General features: G+C 43.7%; 2 protein-coding genes across 2 annotated transcripts in view; one reads left to right on the top strand and one right to left on the bottom strand.

The window, feature by feature from the left end:
* The window catches only part of PDZK1IP1 (PDZK1 interacting protein 1), a 355,951-nt gene that overhangs the window by 179,969 nt on the left and 156,785 nt on the right, over positions 1 to 19,197 (top strand). The window lies entirely within an intron of this gene.
* The window catches only part of LOC134405181 (uncharacterized), a 59,709-nt gene that overhangs the window by 26,632 nt on the left and 13,880 nt on the right, over positions 1 to 19,197 (bottom strand). The window contains exons 5-12 of the mRNA XM_063136438.1: positions 18,000 to 18,130; positions 15,868 to 16,019; positions 14,929 to 15,035; positions 14,256 to 14,446; positions 13,904 to 14,037; positions 12,819 to 12,883; positions 7,135 to 7,217; positions 6,376 to 6,539 (exon numbers count right to left, since the gene is read on the bottom strand). Of these exons, the coding sequence (XP_062992508.1) occupies positions 6,376 to 6,539; positions 7,135 to 7,217; positions 12,819 to 12,883; positions 13,904 to 14,037; positions 14,256 to 14,446; positions 14,929 to 15,035; positions 15,868 to 16,019; positions 18,000 to 18,130 (1,027 nt within the window). The remainder of the gene's footprint in view (positions 1 to 6,375; positions 6,540 to 7,134; positions 7,218 to 12,818; positions 12,884 to 13,903; positions 14,038 to 14,255; positions 14,447 to 14,928; positions 15,036 to 15,867; positions 16,020 to 17,999; positions 18,131 to 19,197) is intronic.

Below are 19,197 nucleotides of genomic sequence, written 5' to 3' on the forward strand. Positions count from 1 at the left end.
TTCTCTTGTTCTTTGTGTATTAAATCGAAGTCTAAGATCAAAGTTCTCAGCAGTTGATTAGAAGCTTGTTAGCGTGGAAAAATTCCACCAATCAGCTCTAATGAGTGACATGATGCCCCAGAACAGAGATGCATAGCCTTTTTGTGTCTCTGAGGGCCACATCAGGCAGAACTAGGGAGATGCACATACTTGAGCATGTGCACAACAAAGACACAAACTTGGGGATTGCTAAGGCTAGCAACCAAATCCCTTCCCTTATTTCTGATCACTGGTAAGGAAAAGGGAAGGGGTCCATTGCTAATGCTGGTGCTACCAAGGGAAACCCCTGGGGACATCAGCAATTACAGATTACAGATACATTTAATATTTAATGAACAGCTTCAACTTTAAAAACAAAGAAGTTATCCGCTAATCTTTTCGGCAATGCAATCCTATGGGGGAAAACATCCAAAATTATGGATGTGCTCCGCTTCTCCTCGAACCGGAGAAGCAGGAGCGGAGCGGGGGGCTTCGCCTGCCCTTAAGGCGGAGGCGAAGAGGATTGGGGGGCTGGCGGAGCGTGGCGAAGAGGATCGAGGTGAAGGCGGATCCTTCGCCTCGATCCGGAGCTCCGCCAGAAAGGTAAGTGGGGTTTACCGGGCCCTGCCGCTGTCGCTGTCGCCCATGCGGCGACAGCAGCAGGGCCCGGTAAACCCCCCTCCTCTCCCTTACCTGCGTCCGTCCGCGGTCCGTCGGCTTCTTCAATTGAGCCTGTGGTTCAACCAGGAAGTCTAGGCCGCACTTGCGGCCCAGACTTCCTGGTTGAACCGCAGGCTCAATTGAAGAAGCCGACAGACCGCGGACGGAGGCAGGTAAGGCCCCCCTCCCCCTTGGTCCCTTACTGGGCTCTGCCGCCGTCGCCGCACGGGCGCTGATGGCGGCAGGGCCCGGTAACCCCCGCCCTCCTCTCCCTTACCTGCCTCCGTCCGCGGTCCGTCGGCTTCTTCAATTGAGCCCGCAGTTCAACCAGGAAGTCTAGGCCCCACAGGTGGGGAAGAAAGGACAAGGGGACGGAACTTGTCGACGGGAGGCTTGGCAGTCACCACGTCCCGGAGCTGCATGGCCTTCCCGACAACGAAATATCAAGCAACAACCTGCAAGGCCCCGACAGGCTGGGAGAAATCTCGCTCAAATGCCGGGCAGGGATCCTTCATTGCTGCTGCTCCGCTGAGTTTTCTCCTTTCTCCTCTACGCCGCCGCTCCAGGAAAGAGGTGCGAGAGCAAGAGCGAGGTAGGCAGAGGCGGCAGCGGGGCGGGGCGGGGCGCAGCCGAGGGACGAGCGACAGCAGCGAGTTGGAAGATGTGGCGAGCGAGCGAGCAAGGGAGGGAAGGCGTGGAGCGCTCAGGCTTCGGAAGCAGCAGGTGGAAGCAGTAAGGGGCACAGAAAAAGTGCCAGGGAGGCCCACCACGACCCCCGCTTCCAGCCCCAGTTGGAACAGTGGGGAGGCGGGAAAGCGTGGATTCCATTGATTCCAGAAGCGTGTTATTCTTCCCTGCCCCGGGCTTTCCCTTCCTCCACTCGGAGCCTGTCTTCTCCCCCTGCTCCATTTGGGGCCTTTTCTCTAATGTCTGGGAATGACACACTTTCAGGCCTTAAAGGGGAAAGTGTGTCATTTCCAGACATTAGAGAAAATTATACAAAATCCCCCCTTGACATGCAGGATGGCCGAATTTCCCAGACCGATCTGGATTAAAAAAACACAGAGATATGGTCATTCTAAATGAAGGTATAGCAACAAGGGAATTAGATACTCTTAAAATACACTTAGATGAAGTTCAAACTGCAGCAAGATTTTTAGTAGATCAGAGTAGAGAAACTAAAGTGGCAGCCAGTCATGAGAACTGTCAGGCCACCATCCAACTATTGAAAGACCCACATCTACACCAAGCAGGTTAAAACACTTTGAAAATGGTTTGGAAACTATGAGCTTTATCACACCAGCATTATACTGTGCAATCACTGCGAATTGCATGCAAAGTACTCCGAAGTTTTCCAGTTTATAATCTGCTTTTATTGTAAAGTACTCCCATGTATCCTGCTTTTATTTATTTATTTATTTATTACATTTACATACTGCCCCACAGCCGAAGCTTTCTGGGCGGCTCACAAAAGTTAAAACAGTAAACATTAAAAAGTATAAAAATGTTAAAAACCATCAGAAACATAAAAACAACAGTATAAACCAAACTTCTTAACCAAAAGAAGTGCAGTATTTTGCTACTAGCTTTTGAGCGTATCATTTGTTGTTTTCCGAGCGGCCACTGGGGCACAGGAGCAGGATTTGAAGAAAAATTAAACAAATGCTTACATCTGCGTAAGTTTTAAAGATAAAGACATCAAAATTGGCACAGTAATAGATACTAAGGAGAGCTTTAAGCATACTAAATTTGAATTGGATTGGGTCATCTGTTGATTTTTTAATGATTTTTTAATGATTTTTTTACATTTCCCCCCCTTAAACCCATTTCCTGGTATGCAAAGGATCTAGCTGCCTGGTAGCAACAACAGCGACAGCTTAGCACTGTAAGGGATAATTCAAGGGAAACAGGTACGTGGGATAAAGCTCTATATGCTGTGTGTCCCGGGCCCCAACAGTTGTAAAAAGTATTATAAACTGTTTTAAAGTGTAGATCCTGGCTTAAGATGCACAAAGCAGTAGCAGCAGTGAGGATGGAGCAAATAAATGAACCTCCATGCCCATTGATGTCATTCCCCTTTCAACCCACTGCGGCAGGAACCACAAACACTAGAGATTCAAGCTGTAGCACAAGTGACAGAAAAAATAACAGACAAGTAGGAGGAGCAACCCAAAGAGAAGACGTCAAGGAAACAGTGAGGTGAACATCCTTTCAAGCTAAGGCCATAGCATAGAAGATCAAGTGGGCCCCATTAATAAAGAAACACTCATTCCTTGGTTAGCATCCCAGCATCGATGGAATTGATTTGACTGGACTAAAAAAGGCAGCTGTGTCATCCTGTGGTTCTGCACACTTAGAATCAGGAATAAGCATGATGAATTTACAAAATGATAGACCAGAGGCATAGATAAGAAACATAATAAAACTTTTCCATCCAAGGCAAAGATTGCAAAGATTGTATGTGTTAGAACCTTTATAGATGTATGTTTAAAGTAAATGAGTATAAATCAAATAAAACATATAAATAAAATTCACACAATTTTGGCCCTATACCATTTTTTTGTGAGATTTTGGCTTTCCAGGTCCAAAATGTTCTCAGCAGATTTTCCTGCCTGAATAGCCAAGTCAGGATACTGCTCCGTAAAATGAATAAAATTATCTGAAGAGAATATCAAACAGTTAAATAAATACATAAATAACAAACACTGAAACACTGGGGGCACGTTGATGGGTTTGTGTGAAAAGCCACATGCTTACAAAATGACTGTTCAGGGAGTGGGGTTGTGGGCAGGGTGTGGGATTGGGGTGGCAGGGGGCAGGATAGTGGTGGTGTGGTAGGGTGAGGGAGTGTGTGGTGTGAATGAGAAGCCATATGCTTACAAAATGACTGCTTGGGGTTGGGAACATGTAGTTGGCAGAGTGGGCTTAGGGAACCTAAGATGCTTAACAAGGCAGAATTTAGCACAAGAAATAAAAAATGTGTTCTATAAGGGAATCAAGCAACAAATCCACAAAGAATCAGCTGCTTTGATCATTTTCACAGTACAAAAAGCATATAGTGATGGCCACCAATACAGTTGGTGGAGAAGGCTATTAATGGCTCCTGGAGGAGAAGGCTATCAAGGGCTACTAGTCCTAATGGCAATGTGCTACCTTCAGTATTTGAAGCAGTAAACCTATGTACACCAGTTACTGGGGAACATGGATGGGAGGGTGCTGTTACACTAGTGTCCTGGGCAATCGCTGGTTAGCCATGGTGTGAACAGAATGCTGGACTAGATGGACTTTGATCTGATCCAGCATGGCTCTTCTTATGTAATATATTGATATGAATCCAAGTTTGCTCTTGGCATATTATTACTGGCAGCTTCATCTGGAGAAAAGGCAGTATAATGAGCATAGGTCTTGCCCCATAACTTTCATGCATCAGCTAGGTTTAAACCATAAGAGGAAACCACAGAGAAGTCGTCAAATTTCTGTAGAACTGTTGATTATACAAGTAGTGTCACAAAAGACATAAAGAAGAGGGTGTTACCCTAAGATGAAGAGGGGTCCTTGAGGGGGTTAGACCACCCTATTGTAACCAGTCACTAAGTTTAAAATATTAGAGTTGCCATTTCTGGCAATAAATATAGGAACTGGTAAATTACAACAGTATAAAACAAGCCTTTCCCCAGATGCTATGTTCTACCTTCATTCAAGATTCCTAGGTTCTCCTTCAGCTCCTTTCAGGGGTCTTTGAAGGAAGACAAATTCTTTTCTGGTGAATATAGAAAGCAATTCTGTTCTTTTCCTATTTCTTTATTAAGTCTGAATGATGTGTATAAATGGTATTTCTTACTACTAAAGGAATTATTTCCTATTTCAAATAGTTGTGGGTATAACTCAGTACTTGTAAAGCACGAAAGGCATATCCCATCTCTGAATCTAAGCTAAATAGACAGGAAGTAAGAGTCCATCTCTAGTTCTGGATAACTAGAGTTATCGCCCTTAATTCCCCACCCCCTAATATTAGGATCTATTGACTCAGAAGAGGTGTTCTCATTGCTCCAAGCAAAACATAAGACAATAGCAATATTAGTTCAGACAAACTTCATGTGATGATTTGTTCATAACTGGATGGGTGGAGGTAGTAAATGACTGTGTATGTGTGTTGCCACTCATGTGAGTTGAACAGTTAATATGCATAACAAACAGCCATTGTGTACATTCACCATATTATAATTAAGGGTTTTTAAAATCATTTCTGTATTGTAGATTTCATCCAGACAAACAAAGACAAAAATAAAATAAAAACCACAAGTAAAGCTTTGTGCTTTAGAGGCCTTAGTTTCAAATATTACAACATTCTTTAAAAAAGGAATAGATTACACTTAAATTTTAATAAAATCAGACCTATTATTATTATTATTATTATTATTATTATTATTTATTTATATAGTACCATCAGTGTACATGGTGCTGTATAGAGTAAAACAATAAAATAGCAAAACCCTGCCGCATAGGCTTACATTCTAATAAAATCATAATAAAACAATAAGGAGGGGAAGAGAATGCACCAAACAGGCACAGGGTAGAGTAAAACTAACAGTATAAAAGTCAGATCAAAATCAAGTTTTAAAAGCTTTAGAAAAAAGAAAAGGTTTTAGCTGAGCTTTAAAAACTGTGATTGAACTTGTAGTTCACAGATGTTCTGGAAGAGCGTTCCAGGCGTAAGGGGCAGCGGAAGAAAATGGACGAAGCTGAGCAAGGGAAGTAGAGACCCTTGGGCAGGTAAGAAACATGGCATCAGAGGAGCGAAGAGCACAAGCGGGGCAATAGTGTGAGATGAGAGAGGAAAGATAGGAAGGAGCTAGACTGAAAAGCTTTGTAGGTCAACAGGAGAAGTTTATATTGGATTCTGAGGTGAATTGGAAGCCAATGAAGAGATTTCAGAAGTGGAGCAACATGGTCAGAGCAGCGAGCCAAGCAGATGATCTTAGCAGCAGAGTGGTGAACAGAAACCAACGAACTGATGTGAGAAGAAGGAAGGCCAGTGAGAAGTAGGTTGCAGTAGTCCAACTGAGAAATAACCAATGCATGAACAAGAGTCTTGGCAGAAGAGTCAGACAAAAAATATCCAAACATAAGTCCATTTGTGAGTGGCACCTATATACCACTCTTTCAAATGTTCCTAGTGTTGTTAGGTTTTCAATCCATTGCATTATAGGCAGTGAGCTTTTATCCTTCCAGTGTTGTAGTATAAGTCTTTTGGCAGTCAAGAGGGCGTGAGAAATCCATTTACACTGACTATGTGTTATATTCCAAGAAGCAGGTAGTTTAATAGAATATGTACGTCAGTAAATATTAAAGAGCTTTCCAATACAAAGTTTATCCATATGATAATTTCCTCTCAAAAGGAGACCACTAGTGGGCATTTTCCTAGCATATAAATAAAAGAAGCCTTAACTGTATGACACCTATTCTGCATATTGTAATTAAAAGTGAAGTAATTCAACAGTGTAGTAAGTTTCAGCTACTAGATACTTTCCACTACTAGATATACAATAATAATAATAATAATAATAATAATAATAATAATAATTTATTTATTTATTTATTTTTTACCCGCCTCTCCATATTACACTGAACATGTTCAACCAACTTTGTTGCTATGCATTTCAGAGCATCAGGATCGCACACTCATGGCATCTCAACAGAGTTTCTTCAATTTTAGATGGATCCCACTCATGGACTTTGTGATAATCTGAATCATAGGAAACGAAGGTTTTGCTGGGTCTGGTTTCAGTTCGAACCGGAGCAAAGTTAAGGCAAGGGCCAGTTTCAACTCAATCATGGCAAACTGCTGTCCAATGCAGTTCCTGAGCAAAGAGAGACATGAGACAGCATTTTATTTTCATAGAAATGCTCGTGGAACATTTGGCAAAGTCAAAGATGCCTGCAATGCAACTCTCACTCTTTGAGGGGGAACGTACCAATTTTCATGCAGAGTCAACAGTTATTTACTGGAAATCTGATCTATACAATCTACAAGAGATCTGGCTTTGTGGTGTGATGCTTGGGGTGTTTAGGTAAGATTCCCTCGCGTTTGAGTCAGGGGGTGAAGTTCAGGGAGCAGGATAACTCCAGCGGAGAGGCTTCAATATCCCCCTTTTGTATTTTCAAATGTTGACATGAACAGACCAAAACCAAACAACTCAAAGTAACCTATGGAAATGGTTCTGGAGAATTGGTGTTTATTCATTGTGCACACCAAGATAGCATGAAAGCAAAACGACAAACAAGCATGTTTTTGAGAAGTGTGAGTATTAAAAATTAGCACATTTTAACATATGAGGGGCCCAGTGGTGAACAAGTCGCCCAGTCCTGACATTGCTTGACCAAGTCTATAAATCCAAGGATTAATAATTGCCACAGCATAACTGGAAGTGTAAATTAGCCCTCAAATCCCATTACCTTGACCCAGCAGCAAAAGGCATGAAAGCATAGGGATGGCGCAAACTTGAATTCTCTGGAGAAAATCTCATGGGTTCAAAGACCTGAAAGAGAAAGTGCAAGGTATGAATGCCTGAACTGATGTGGCAATGAACCGGGGGCCGAATCACACATCTGCTAGATGCATGACAGCCACTTGAAACGTGTGCATGTGCCAGCACCTGGGCTGGGGCCAGCTGACTGTGCACATCCATTGCCACACACAGATTTCAGTGTTTGGCTTAATAAGGCTTCCAAATCATAGAGATCCCCAGGGATCAGGGTGTTTCTCCTCTTCAGAAAGTCACCCATCATGTGTGGAGAGAGTGGTGGAAACGGTGACAGAAGTTGGTGGGGCTAGTGCATTCCCCGTATTCTCACATTTAGAGAACACTGAATCACAACCCCTTGATAAGGCTCGTTTGAGGTGGTGGATGCCCCTGTACAGAAGTTTAAAATATTAAACAATTTTTATGCCCCTTCTCAGAATCATGCAAGTTATCTGTTGCTGCATTCTGATCAATCCAAGCCTTTGAAACTATACCAATTCAGAAAAAAGTTGGAGTTAAAATTAGCATGACTCCAACAGCAGCCATGCTGTAGTTTTTGAAATCTGGCTTACTTTTGAACACATCACTGCTAACAAACTATAGTGTTTTAGCAAACTATAATCACAAATAGAACCCATCGTTTTGTTGTTGGCTTATGAAATCTTTGTCAGGTGCTGAGCCCTCCTGGCATGTTTGCAGTCAAATAAAAAAGTCAATCTCTAAGTAAATATGCGAATCAACAGTCTTACAGTGGTTCAGGTTACAGATTTTTGTCATCCATGTAACCTTGTGCTAACATCTCTGATAAAAGTGGCACAATGCTAAACAGACCAGCTAAGGATCCCTTTGAGGGATGCACTACTGTTAGGAGAGATACTGGAGCCAGCCTGCAGAACAGAACCTGAATGGTTTCAGCATTTTCTTAACCAGTTCTCCAGCTGCTGCAGCTCTTTCCTTCCTCTGGGACTCTGGGCTTCTTTCTTTATGATTTTCTCTTCTGATCCTCCTCTGAATTTCTGCCTCAGGGTTTATATCATAAAACAGCCAGTTTCCTCCTTTTTTGAGCCAACCAGGAGGGTAGTTTCTTGTTCTCCTTTGCTCTAAATAAATATCCCTGAGCCCTTCTTTTGACCTTCTGTCCTTCCTCCAAACCTTATTACTCTTCCTGTGATACAAGTATACAGTTATTAAGAAGGCTTATCCAACCACTAGGTAATTATCTGATTTTCTGGTTAGAGTGCTGACATCAAAAAATTGAGACTGTCACAATATATGACAAAAAAATCCATAAGCCTTTCTTAAGAAGTTGGCCTTTACTAAACTCAGATCTTCAGTTAAGATCTCTGCTAAAGTGGGGAGTTAATTCATTCTTTCTGTGGCTTTTCATATACCACCTCTCTGGAAGTGATCTGTGATCATCCTCTTTGAATTAATAAACCATGTATATGCTTGTGAAACACAAGATTCTACTCCAATAGGGAACATGCTACTAAATTAATTAATTGACTTTACTGATTTTATTAAGAATTCTATATAAGTGTGTGATTGTTGCCTTCCCATGTTTTTTGCTTCCTTTTTTCCCTCCCCCTCCCCCGAAAAAAATCCGTTTTATATTTGCACATTTTGCTTCATTGTTTTAAAAGGGAATTCTCACTAAACACTTTCCCATGCTACAGACTCCATGAAAGAGATGGACAAACTGTTCTCTTCTGACGCTCAGTTTGGCCCAGCAAGCCCTTGGCAGCTGCCCACCCACGTGCCAAAACTGCACACTTCCCCTTCCTGTGCTCATGCTGAAAGCACCTGACTGGGTCCAGGGGGACAGATACATGGGGATCTGCAGGACTCCCAGAACCAGTCGGCCACTCCTGGTATCCCTAGTTGGAAAGCGACCATTTGTGTTTTTAGGATTTTCACATGGGTTTTGTAAAGTTTCTGTTTCTGGGCTTTGTGTTGGGTGGGATCTAAGGCGACATTCTTTTTATTTCCTCCTCTGCCTGGACTAAAGGGGGGAGTCCTTAGTAATAGGGCTCTGGAACTCTCCAAGTGTCATGCCCTGCGTAGACGTAGAGTCGGAAGATGAGGAGCTGGAAGAAGCAGGGCCCAGCACCAGCCCAGGAGGTGTGGAGTCGGGACGGGCAGAGACTCCTGCGAAGGCACAGAGGGAAAGGCTGTGCACAAGTGTGCAGGCTGGGACCTCTGCCAGCTCAGAGGGCTCAGTGCCAGCAGAGACCTCTGATAATCTGCAGGGTTCAGGGGACGAAATAAACAAGCCTGGCTTCAGTCAGCTGCGGGCCGAAAAGGAAACAAGGCGCCGGTCGCGTCGCCTTTATCTGAAACGCCAAGCAATTAAGGAACAGCTGAAAGACCGTTGTAGAGGAAGTCTGAGTTAATCAGTCCTTCCCAAGGGTCCCTCTGGGGTGCTCATCCCACTCCACTCCAGAACCAGTACCTCTTTGGAATAAAAGCACACAAACACCCAAAGTAACCAAGATAAAAGTTTATTGTATAAACACAATAACTAAATAAGAACTTGGTTGTTAGCAGCTACAAACATGCAAATAAAACGGAGAATACAAAGAAGCAGGGGAAAAGAATATTTGCGGTAGATAGAAATCAGGCAGAACCACCCACGACTCCATTCAGGAAAGGACAGGCAATCTCTCCACTAAGTTTCCCTTCTCCCCCCTCCAGCCAAAGCGGCCCAACTGGCCTTTGGAAAAACCAGCCCTCAGCAAATAACAATACCCTAACCTTCCTTCAGCTCCCAAACTGGGCAACCGCAGACGTCCATAGCCTCCAGGCTGAAGACCTACCCCAACTTAATCCAATTAGCCTTTTTTATCCTTAACGAAGGTACTTGATCTTTCTTCACACACAAAGGCCAATTAGCCAGGGCAGGAGATAGCCCGCAGGTGTGAAGCCTTTGCCTGACCTCGGGAAGTTTGACTCCCACCTTTTCTCACATGTCAACTGGGTCTTGGCGCCGGCGGGACCATAAACAACAGGCTGGCCAGATACCTCCCATAAACATATCAAACTATTCTCTTATCTACTATCACCACTATGGTTTACTACCTAGCAGAAAGGCGTAGTTTACTATTCAACAGGAAAGCAGATGCATTTCAAAACAAATTTACTGCTGGGCAGGGAAGTTGGTATAATTCAAAATTCAACAACACTCCTCCCCCCACCCCTTGGTCCTTCACAACCGTGACTCAGCACTCTGACTCAGCATAAATACGCAGCTGTTAGCCGAGGTAGCTTTGTCAGAGATTAACTGAGCTTCCTGGCGAAAGCTTCTGTCCCTGGATCTCTTGACCTCGGCTCCGTGTATCTTGGCTCCTGCTTCGTGTTTCCTGTTGTGACTCCGGACGACGTCTCGTGACGACGTCTCTCTCTGTTCCTGATTCCTGCGTTGACTCGGACTGGACTGCGATACGGTTGATGGATCCCGGTGGCTGCCTTGTGCGTTCTGTTCCAGGCAGTTCACGCCTCCAGAGCGCAATTATACCATCTGGGAAAAGGAGCTCCTGACCATCAAGGCGGCGTTTGAAACCTGGCGGCATCTGCTGGAGGGGGCAACACATCCCATAGAAGTGCGGACTGACCACTGCAATCTAGAATACCTCCAGACAGCACGTAAGCTGACACAACGACAAAAGCGGTGGGCCCTGTTCTTTGTCCTTTTCAACTTCAAGGTGCGGTATATTCCCCACACTCAAAACCGTCAGGCTGACGCTTGACCTCGGCTCCGTGTATCTTGGCTCCTGCTTCGTGTTTCCTGTTGTGACTCCGGACCTCTTCGTGACGACGTCTCTCTCTGTTCCTGATTCCTGCGTTGACTCGGACTGGACTGCGATACAGTTGCCTACTTTGCTCTATTTGACCTTTGGACTGTTGTTGGACTTTGCTGAAAGCTGGCTGCGCTGACCCTGGACTGGACTCTCGACTACCTCCTTTGCCAGCGCCCTAGACCTCGGACCGGACAATCACTCCTCTGTAAGCCATCAGCCTGAACTGTTGCTTTGCTTTGCTTTTAGTTAACTTCAAGCCTTTGGCATTCCCTCCTCTGACTGCCTGTGTTTTGTAAATAAACCAAATCGTTGCCTTGTTTCCTTGTCTGGTGGCAGCCTATCAGTAATTCATCTTTGGGAAACCCTTGTAAGAGGGTGCACAAGGAGGAAACTTTATCCTCCCTCCCAGTCTCATAACACCATGATAGTAAGATATTGCTGGGAGTAGGAGGCGACTTGGGACTTTCCTAGACAAGGGTTTAGCCCGGGCTGACACCCGGGCTCGCCCCTGCGCGTCCAAATGATGCACAGGGGATCCCGGGGTCAGGCAGGGATCAACCCTCCCTTGCCCCGGGGTAACGGGCTACACTTGTAACCTGGTATTTCCCACGGTCTCGGGCTGAGCCCGAGCTTGTAGCCCGTTCCGCAGCTTCTCCCGGCTTTGGCCAATTACTCACGAGGAGCCGGGAGAAGCCGCACATCGGGCACAGCGCTCCACAGGAGCTCTGGGCCCATCGGGGCAGGGGGAGAGATCGGGGGGGAGATCGGAGCTGGGGGGAGAGATCAGGGGCAGGGTGGGGGGAGTGGGGAAACCTTTTTTAAAAACAACAACCACTTACCTTTCCGCTGCTACGCTCATGTACAGCCGGCCCTTTAAGAGAGTAAACAAAATGGCGGACGCGACGGGGTCCTTTCTTGACCTCGTCACGCCTGAGGTGTAGACTATGTCAAGAGCCCGCGATAGTTGCATCGCGGGCTCTCCCCTCCTCACCACCGGACTTTCAGGTAGGTCTAGCAAAGGCCTTGGATAAAATAAAGACACTGCCTAATTGGGTCAGATAGATGCATTTATCCCCAGTCATTTATTCCCTTATTGCTCTTGTGTGTGCTTTTGTGTCTTGCATGAGTGTATCCATTTAGAGATAAAAATATTTTCTTATTAATTTTCCCCCAGTAAACCTTTGAACTTGATATTTGACCCTTGGAGGAGTGTTTTCTTGTTCGGATACCCACCCTGCTTCTAATAGCCAACCCCATCCCCCACTACCTAAAACTGAATTCTTGAGCCCCAAAAGTGTTTTAAGGCTGGTTTGGTGGAGGTAGCCAGAGGAAAATCGGATTTCCACCTCAAGATAGTAGAAAAAGACAAAGGAAGGGAAGGGCATGGGGCATGGGTTTCCCTCCACATTTGGAACAAAAGGTCAAACAAAAGGCAATATGCAAGAATTGTCTTTCCCTCTTTAGCAGATTTTTGTGCTAAGTATGGAAGAAAGAGTAGAAAAACACTGATAGGTACAAATAGAAAGCAATGTCATCTGGACAGCAAGAAAAATTCTGTGTTTGAGACAGGGCAATTTCACAATAAAAATGTTTTCTGGAAACATTGAAAATCACTATGTAGCCTCATCCTTTTTTAATATTTAACCTAAGTATCCCTTAACAAAATTGCTTCTGAAGCCTACGTTTATTTTAAAGAACTTTGTACAATTCTGAGAACTATTGCTGTTTCCCTCAGTTTTGTTAGTATTTGTATTTGATTTTTAACTATCTTTCTGATGTATTTGACAGGGTTTGATCACCAACCCCTTTTTAAATTTACCTCAGGGCTGTCCCATACTTCAGGGTTTCTGTGGAGTCCAAATATATTCAGTGCAACAAGGAAGCCTGAACAGAAGAAGAAGAATTCATTGTAAAGCATTATACATTTGCTGTACACTGCCATAGTCTCACTATGGGTGCTAGGAATGCAGCAAACTAGAGCTGTGCTCCGTCTCAGACCAAAACCCCGAATCTGAGCCAAGGCGGGCCTGCTCGGGTTGGTTCCGAAGTGGTTCTGGCGAAGCCTGATGCAGCCCGAAGTTGAAGCCAATTGGTTCCGAAGCTTCGAGCCGCCTCGGCGCTTCGGAGCTGCCGTCGGCGGGTCCCTTACCTGCTGCATCCGCCTCTGCCGCAGCAGAGGCATAGGCAGCAGGTAAGTGGGGAAGGGGGGAGGGAGGCATACCTACCTCCGCTGTCCACCACCTCTGTCCTTGCGTCTGGCAGCTGACGCATAAGCCTGGAAGTAGGCCGCGGCCTACATTTGGTCTTATGCGTTGGGGGAAGTGGAAAGCGCCAGACACAAGGTTGGCGACAGATGATGGAGGCACCAGGTAAGTGGGGAAGGGGAGACTTTTCTTGGTGTGCAGCCGGCACCTAAAAAAGTCCAAGTCGCTTTGGAGGGCCCGAATTTTGCCTCGGCTTTGGCACTGAGATGGGTCAGGCAACCCCCGAAGCACACCTGAGGCAAACCGGGGCTGCTTCGGGGGCACCAAACCAGCCTCTGAGGTGAGTAGGGGGTGGGTGCTACTGCAAACTACCCTACTGTAGGGTACAGTACTACCCTACTGCAAACTGATATGCCTTTTATGCCCTTCCCTGGATCAGAAGAATCTGGTCACTGTCACTCGTGCCTTGGTGACATTAGACTACTGTAATGGCCTTTGCTTGACTTTGAGGGATGTGCAGAAAACTACAATTGTTTTTTAATTTTACAGCCTTTTTTGTTTGCTTAATTAATCTTCCCACACCCCCAATCTATCTATTACACTTATATAATGCGTTGACAAAAATAGTCCTTCATATATGGCATTTCCTACAAGGAGCGTTGAAACAAAAGCCTTTAAAGAGGTTAGAGAACAAATTGACCTTCAGGTAGGGTTCGTCCATCATGAAATGTCAGAGGTGAACTCAATAATCGAGCTGTTACAGGTCCTGGAGAGTAAAGTCGAAGGCTCTCTTTAATGCACATGGTGGTGTATGTCATCTTCCCCAGGTTATCCCTGTAAAGAAGGAGATAAAAGTTAAGTCAACCCCTGAGGGTCCAAATTTTGCCTCAGCTTCGGCACCAAGGGAGGTCGGGGACCCCTGAGGCAGCTCCGAGGCAGATCGGGGCTGCTTGGTGGGTTCCGGATCAGGGGGTCCCTGCACAGCCCTACTACATACCCCAGTCTAGAAGGGAAGATGAAAATAAATGTAGAGACAGAAAATTAAATCCCACCATTGAATAGTTTCTTGGTCCCCAACGAGCTCCTTTATCTCCTCTCTGCATCTCTGCTGGTGCTCAGGATTTTGGGCCATGCAGTAAAATAGCCAAGAGATCCCACTGGATACGGTATCATGACCTCCAAACATGAAAGTGTCCACCTCAGCACGCAGGTCTTCATCAGACAATGGATTTCCTTCTTCATCCTAATAATGTAAGCATGCTGTCAGTGTAAAGGTTATTCAAAAACCAAATACATTGTTTAATCCAAGCGCTGGATACAAATAAAAGAAACGTGGGGGCATGCAAAGAGGGCAATTAGAAGAGAATTCTCATAGAATAGCCTTTCAAGCTAATTTTTTCTCATGATATTGTTTGCCCCTGACTACTATATGACTCTCTACTACCTGTGCTGTTTTAATATCTTCCCTCTTCATCTTATATTTGAAGGCAATGAATTATTCATTTTAGACACAGAGGACTGATGCAAAAACCAAAAAGTTGGGGCCCTTTGCAACGAAGCCTATAATATACTAAATAAAGGCTATGCAGCCAACATCTACACCCATGTTGATCTGGGTATCACAGAAAATCACTTTTCCTATACACTTGTACTTGCATGTACATAGGAAAAATCTGAAATGCTTTCCAGACCCACTGATTCTCGTGGAATGGTCACATCACTGACCTTTGCACAAAGAAGAATATCTAGGAAGTCCAGGTGCCGCTTCTTCTGAGTCTTCTCAAGTTCTTGCTCATTCTTGAGGACCTCTTGTCTCTCCTTTATTACTTTGTCTGCATTACAGATATGAACCAGGAATAAAAGGCAAAACATTATTTCCTTAGGAATGATTAAGCTGCATTTGCAATATCCCTCAAAGGACAACACTGGGCAGGAATGCCTTAGAAGTTGCAGCAGACAATGGAACCCAGGGCAGGATACCTCTTTCAGCAGGAAGGCTGAATTCAGTTTTGGAGAAGCCTGAAGGGGGGTGGGCACATTCCATTCCAACAATCAGCAAGGGTGGAGGCAAAGCAAAAGGAGTGAGGACAAAAATACCAACAATCCCGGTATATTCTTTACCTAAAACTCTTACTAAGGAGAGGCATTTCAATCTTTTAGAAGAATGGAGGAAAAACTGCACAAAAGCCATGAAATCCCCAAATGATTGGTGATTGAGGGAAAGAAGGTGGGTTCCAGGAGCATGGCCATCTGGTCACCCAAGAGGGCCAGATTTGGGATCACAGGGCAGCTGGAACTGGCCCCTAGGCCTGAAATTCATGTAATCCCTTCCCATGTTGAAATAAGGACGGCCCTTCTGAAAGATCCCAGCTTCCCACTGAAGACAAAGTGAGCAAAAAGGAGATTTGAAGAACATTTCTTAACACGAAATTTTACAATAAAACCCTTTTTGCAGCATACTTGGCCGAACACACAATGTCAAGTGGAAACAATGAAGGCAGGCAGCCTCCAATCATAAGAGCCAGCTATCCAATCAAGCATAAGGTTGGAAAATACTCCAAATGAATCTACTGAAAATACAGACTTTTATCAACAGCTAACTCGGTGCTCCTGAGGCAAAAGTCCTGAGACAGAATGATACAGAGAAAGACCAAAGGAACGTACCTGTGTGGAGGTGGGCTAATTTACAGGCCTTGCGGAATTGACGCCCTTGAGAGGAAAACCAGTAAATGAGATCACTGTAGTATGGAGGCACCAGTGTTCTGAGACTAATCAGTAAGGTGAGCTCAAAGATGATTTTAATGTAAGAATTATCCCTTTGAGAAGAAAAGAAATGGAAAATACTCAGGAAGCTCAAGCCCATGTTTATTTTAAAGATGCTTTTATTTATTTTGTAAACAAACAAACAAATTTAATAAAACAATGCTAAAGAGTATTATGATTAAATACATCTAGTATTAAGAATACCGATGAAGGAATTGCTATATTCATGTGGCAGTTCTTAAGGAAGAGAATATGTTGCTATCATCGCGAAGTGATTATTTTATTCAATTTCAGCATACATGACGGTTAGAGTAAAAGGACAAAGTAAAATGAATGTGTCTTTTGGTGATCTTCATTCCCCTAAAGTACTGATTTACTTATGAAACTAGCGTACCTTTACAACTGAATATCGAGCCCAGTCATTTATAAGCAATCATATTCATTTTCTAGTATTATGAATAGGTGCTACAGAACTTGGTAGCTCTTGCATAATTTACACAAAACACATTCTGTGGTATGTGTTTTCAGTGTCAACTTTGAGGATCCAGCAGATTCAAGGACTTAGGGACCATCTCCAACCTGAGAGTCTTTCATGCCTTACACACAGGGGGCAATTCATACATAATGATTTTTAGGTATTCACCTAAATTTGTTTAAGCATGCACTTAAAAAATATGTGTGAATGAGGAAGTATAAATTAGAAAGCCAGGATAGGCTGCAGCTTCCTGTTGGGAAGACATTTGGTAGAAACCTGCCCACTCCACTCCCAAACATTGCGGAAGTCAAAAGGGGGATTCTAAGCACAGATGAATAAGGGGAGGCTTTGAAGGGAAACCCCATGGTCAGGAATCTTCCTTCAGTCCCACTGCCCTCTTCATGCATTTGCAGTGAACACCTGAAGAAATTTACCGAGCATGTGCAATGAGGCAACGGAACATCTCAAACTGGAATTGCATAAATGGACACAATGTAATGAACTCATGCCCCATTCTTCAGTGACATATGTTCAAATAACAGTTGATTGTAGACTGGTTTCCATTCACAGCTTGCCTGTGAAATTATATGCAAACATTCATGTATCTAAAATGTATATTTCAAATTTTTGAATTAACACGTCCATTGGCATACAACATTCCAGCTTTGGTGGGAAACCTCCGGTTTTAATGACACATTTCTTTACTTGAAGGTGAATATTTAAATTCAAGGAATTGGGGGGGGGAATCCTGAATTGATGAAAATATTTTAAAGATTTTTGGAATGCTTGAGAGCATAATTCAAAGACTTCTCTCACACAGACCAATCCATCAGTTGAGTTATACTCATTGGGTGGGAACAGGATCTCAACTAAACTCTGCTGTGCTTATTGAATATAATATTATGATGGCATAGTGAATTTACACCAGTTGCACAGTGTATTTACATCATGACATCACACTGCGGCTTCTGAGGTACAATTCAAATGGCCAAAAAGTTCAAACAGCCTTCTTAAGGACAATTTTTGGTATCCCCCAAAGTTTTGAGACTTGAGGCAGGCCTAGACACTATCTATGCCAGACTCTGGACCCAAACTCTGAAACTTTGGATTGGCTTATTTCTCCATCAAACTACTTAACATTGTTCCACTTAAATCCGTTATATCAGTATATGGATGAAGATGCTGAATGACAAAGTATACAATTTATCGTTCCTTTTCTTATATGGTCGTGATAAGTCTAGATCTTGTATATAATCCAGCATATGAAAGATTTAAGTTTTGAAGTTTCACTTGCAGCTGCAAATAAGACCTGCTTTTCCTTGGCATTTGGCATTCATCCAGCTTTTGTTAACTCTAAAGCCAAATACTTGCAAAATATTATCAAACTAGTCTAAATTCTTTGTTCTTTAAAAATAATGTTGTTTGATTTATGTCTTACGATTTTACTCCTGTAAGTCAATTTATGGCTTTGTGTCTTACCCTCCTATGTCTATTGCTGTATAGGCTTTATTCTGAGGTCTGTGTACCTCATTCAGGCATCACAGTATTCCTTACTGACCTATCCATCTGGCAGTTGCTCTGGACACTGAAGGCACATTTCATGATGCTGTCAAGGGTCATCAGGCTGACATGTTCAAACATCTCCACTGATACCTCTGGGTCTTCTTGGACCAGCTTCTCCCATTTATCCTTATAAGATAATACATCACATTCATTTAAACAATTTATGTAATGCCTATCTCTAAAAAAAATAATGAGATCCCAAAGACAGGAATGTAAAAAAGCAGATTCCCAGGCAGGATCTACACTACTGCTTTATAATGGTATTTGAGGCCTTAGCTAGACCTAAGGTTTATCCTGGGGTCGTCCCGGGGTCGTCCCTACCTTTTCCCAGGATCCCCTGTGTGTCATTTACATGAACAGGGATGACCCCGGGATAAACCTTAGGTCTAGCTAAGGCTGAAGTGCACTAACAACTGTTGGAACCCATGACATAGCCCACATACCATTTTCAAACTGCTTTCAATGTGTTTTTTCCTGCTTGGTATAGATCTGGCCCCAGAAAGCCCTGCTGTTTATTGGAAGGCAACAACTGGGAGTTGTAGTCCAAAACATCTGGAGGGCATCAGATTGGGGAAGGCGGGTAAACACCACTAATGATGCAATCATATATACACTTATCTAGGAGTAAGTGCCATTGAACTCATTGTCCTCTCATAGATGCAGTTCTCATAGCAGACCTCACAATCGGAAGGGTATTTAGCCAGGAAACTAACTCCTTAGACTAAATCAGTTTACAGCAATTATAGTGGCCAGTCCCCTACAAGCTGACAGTATGGAAAAGCCATGCAGGGAGACCCAGTGGATGCAGGAACTACCATGGCCATCCAGGAACCTCCAGGTTGAGTGGATTGGCAGCTACTCCGTTTGCCTTTCTTGTCCAAAGAGAATATGGGCAGAGGGGTTAGTCTAAAGTAAAAGCACCACCCATACTTAGAAAGTCCCACTTTTAGAGAGGGTAATGGAGGGAAATTATGCTGGGCCTCACACCTGAAGGGAGTGGGGGAGGAATGGCTGGTCAGTTGGCTCCCTAGGGATTTTGTAGCAGATCTATTTCTTTATGATTAACATTTATGTTCCCCTTATTTCAAAAAAGCAGTGTACTATAATTTAAAACAATAAAACCAAGCATAATAATAAAAAAACAAGAACATTTAAAATATTAGAACTACATAATTAAAGCAGCTAAATGAAGA

This window comes from Elgaria multicarinata, chromosome 1 (assembly GCF_023053635.1).
Source record: "Elgaria multicarinata webbii isolate HBS135686 ecotype San Diego chromosome 1, rElgMul1.1.pri, whole genome shotgun sequence".
Taxonomy (NCBI): domain Eukaryota; kingdom Metazoa; phylum Chordata; class Lepidosauria; order Squamata; family Anguidae; genus Elgaria; species Elgaria multicarinata.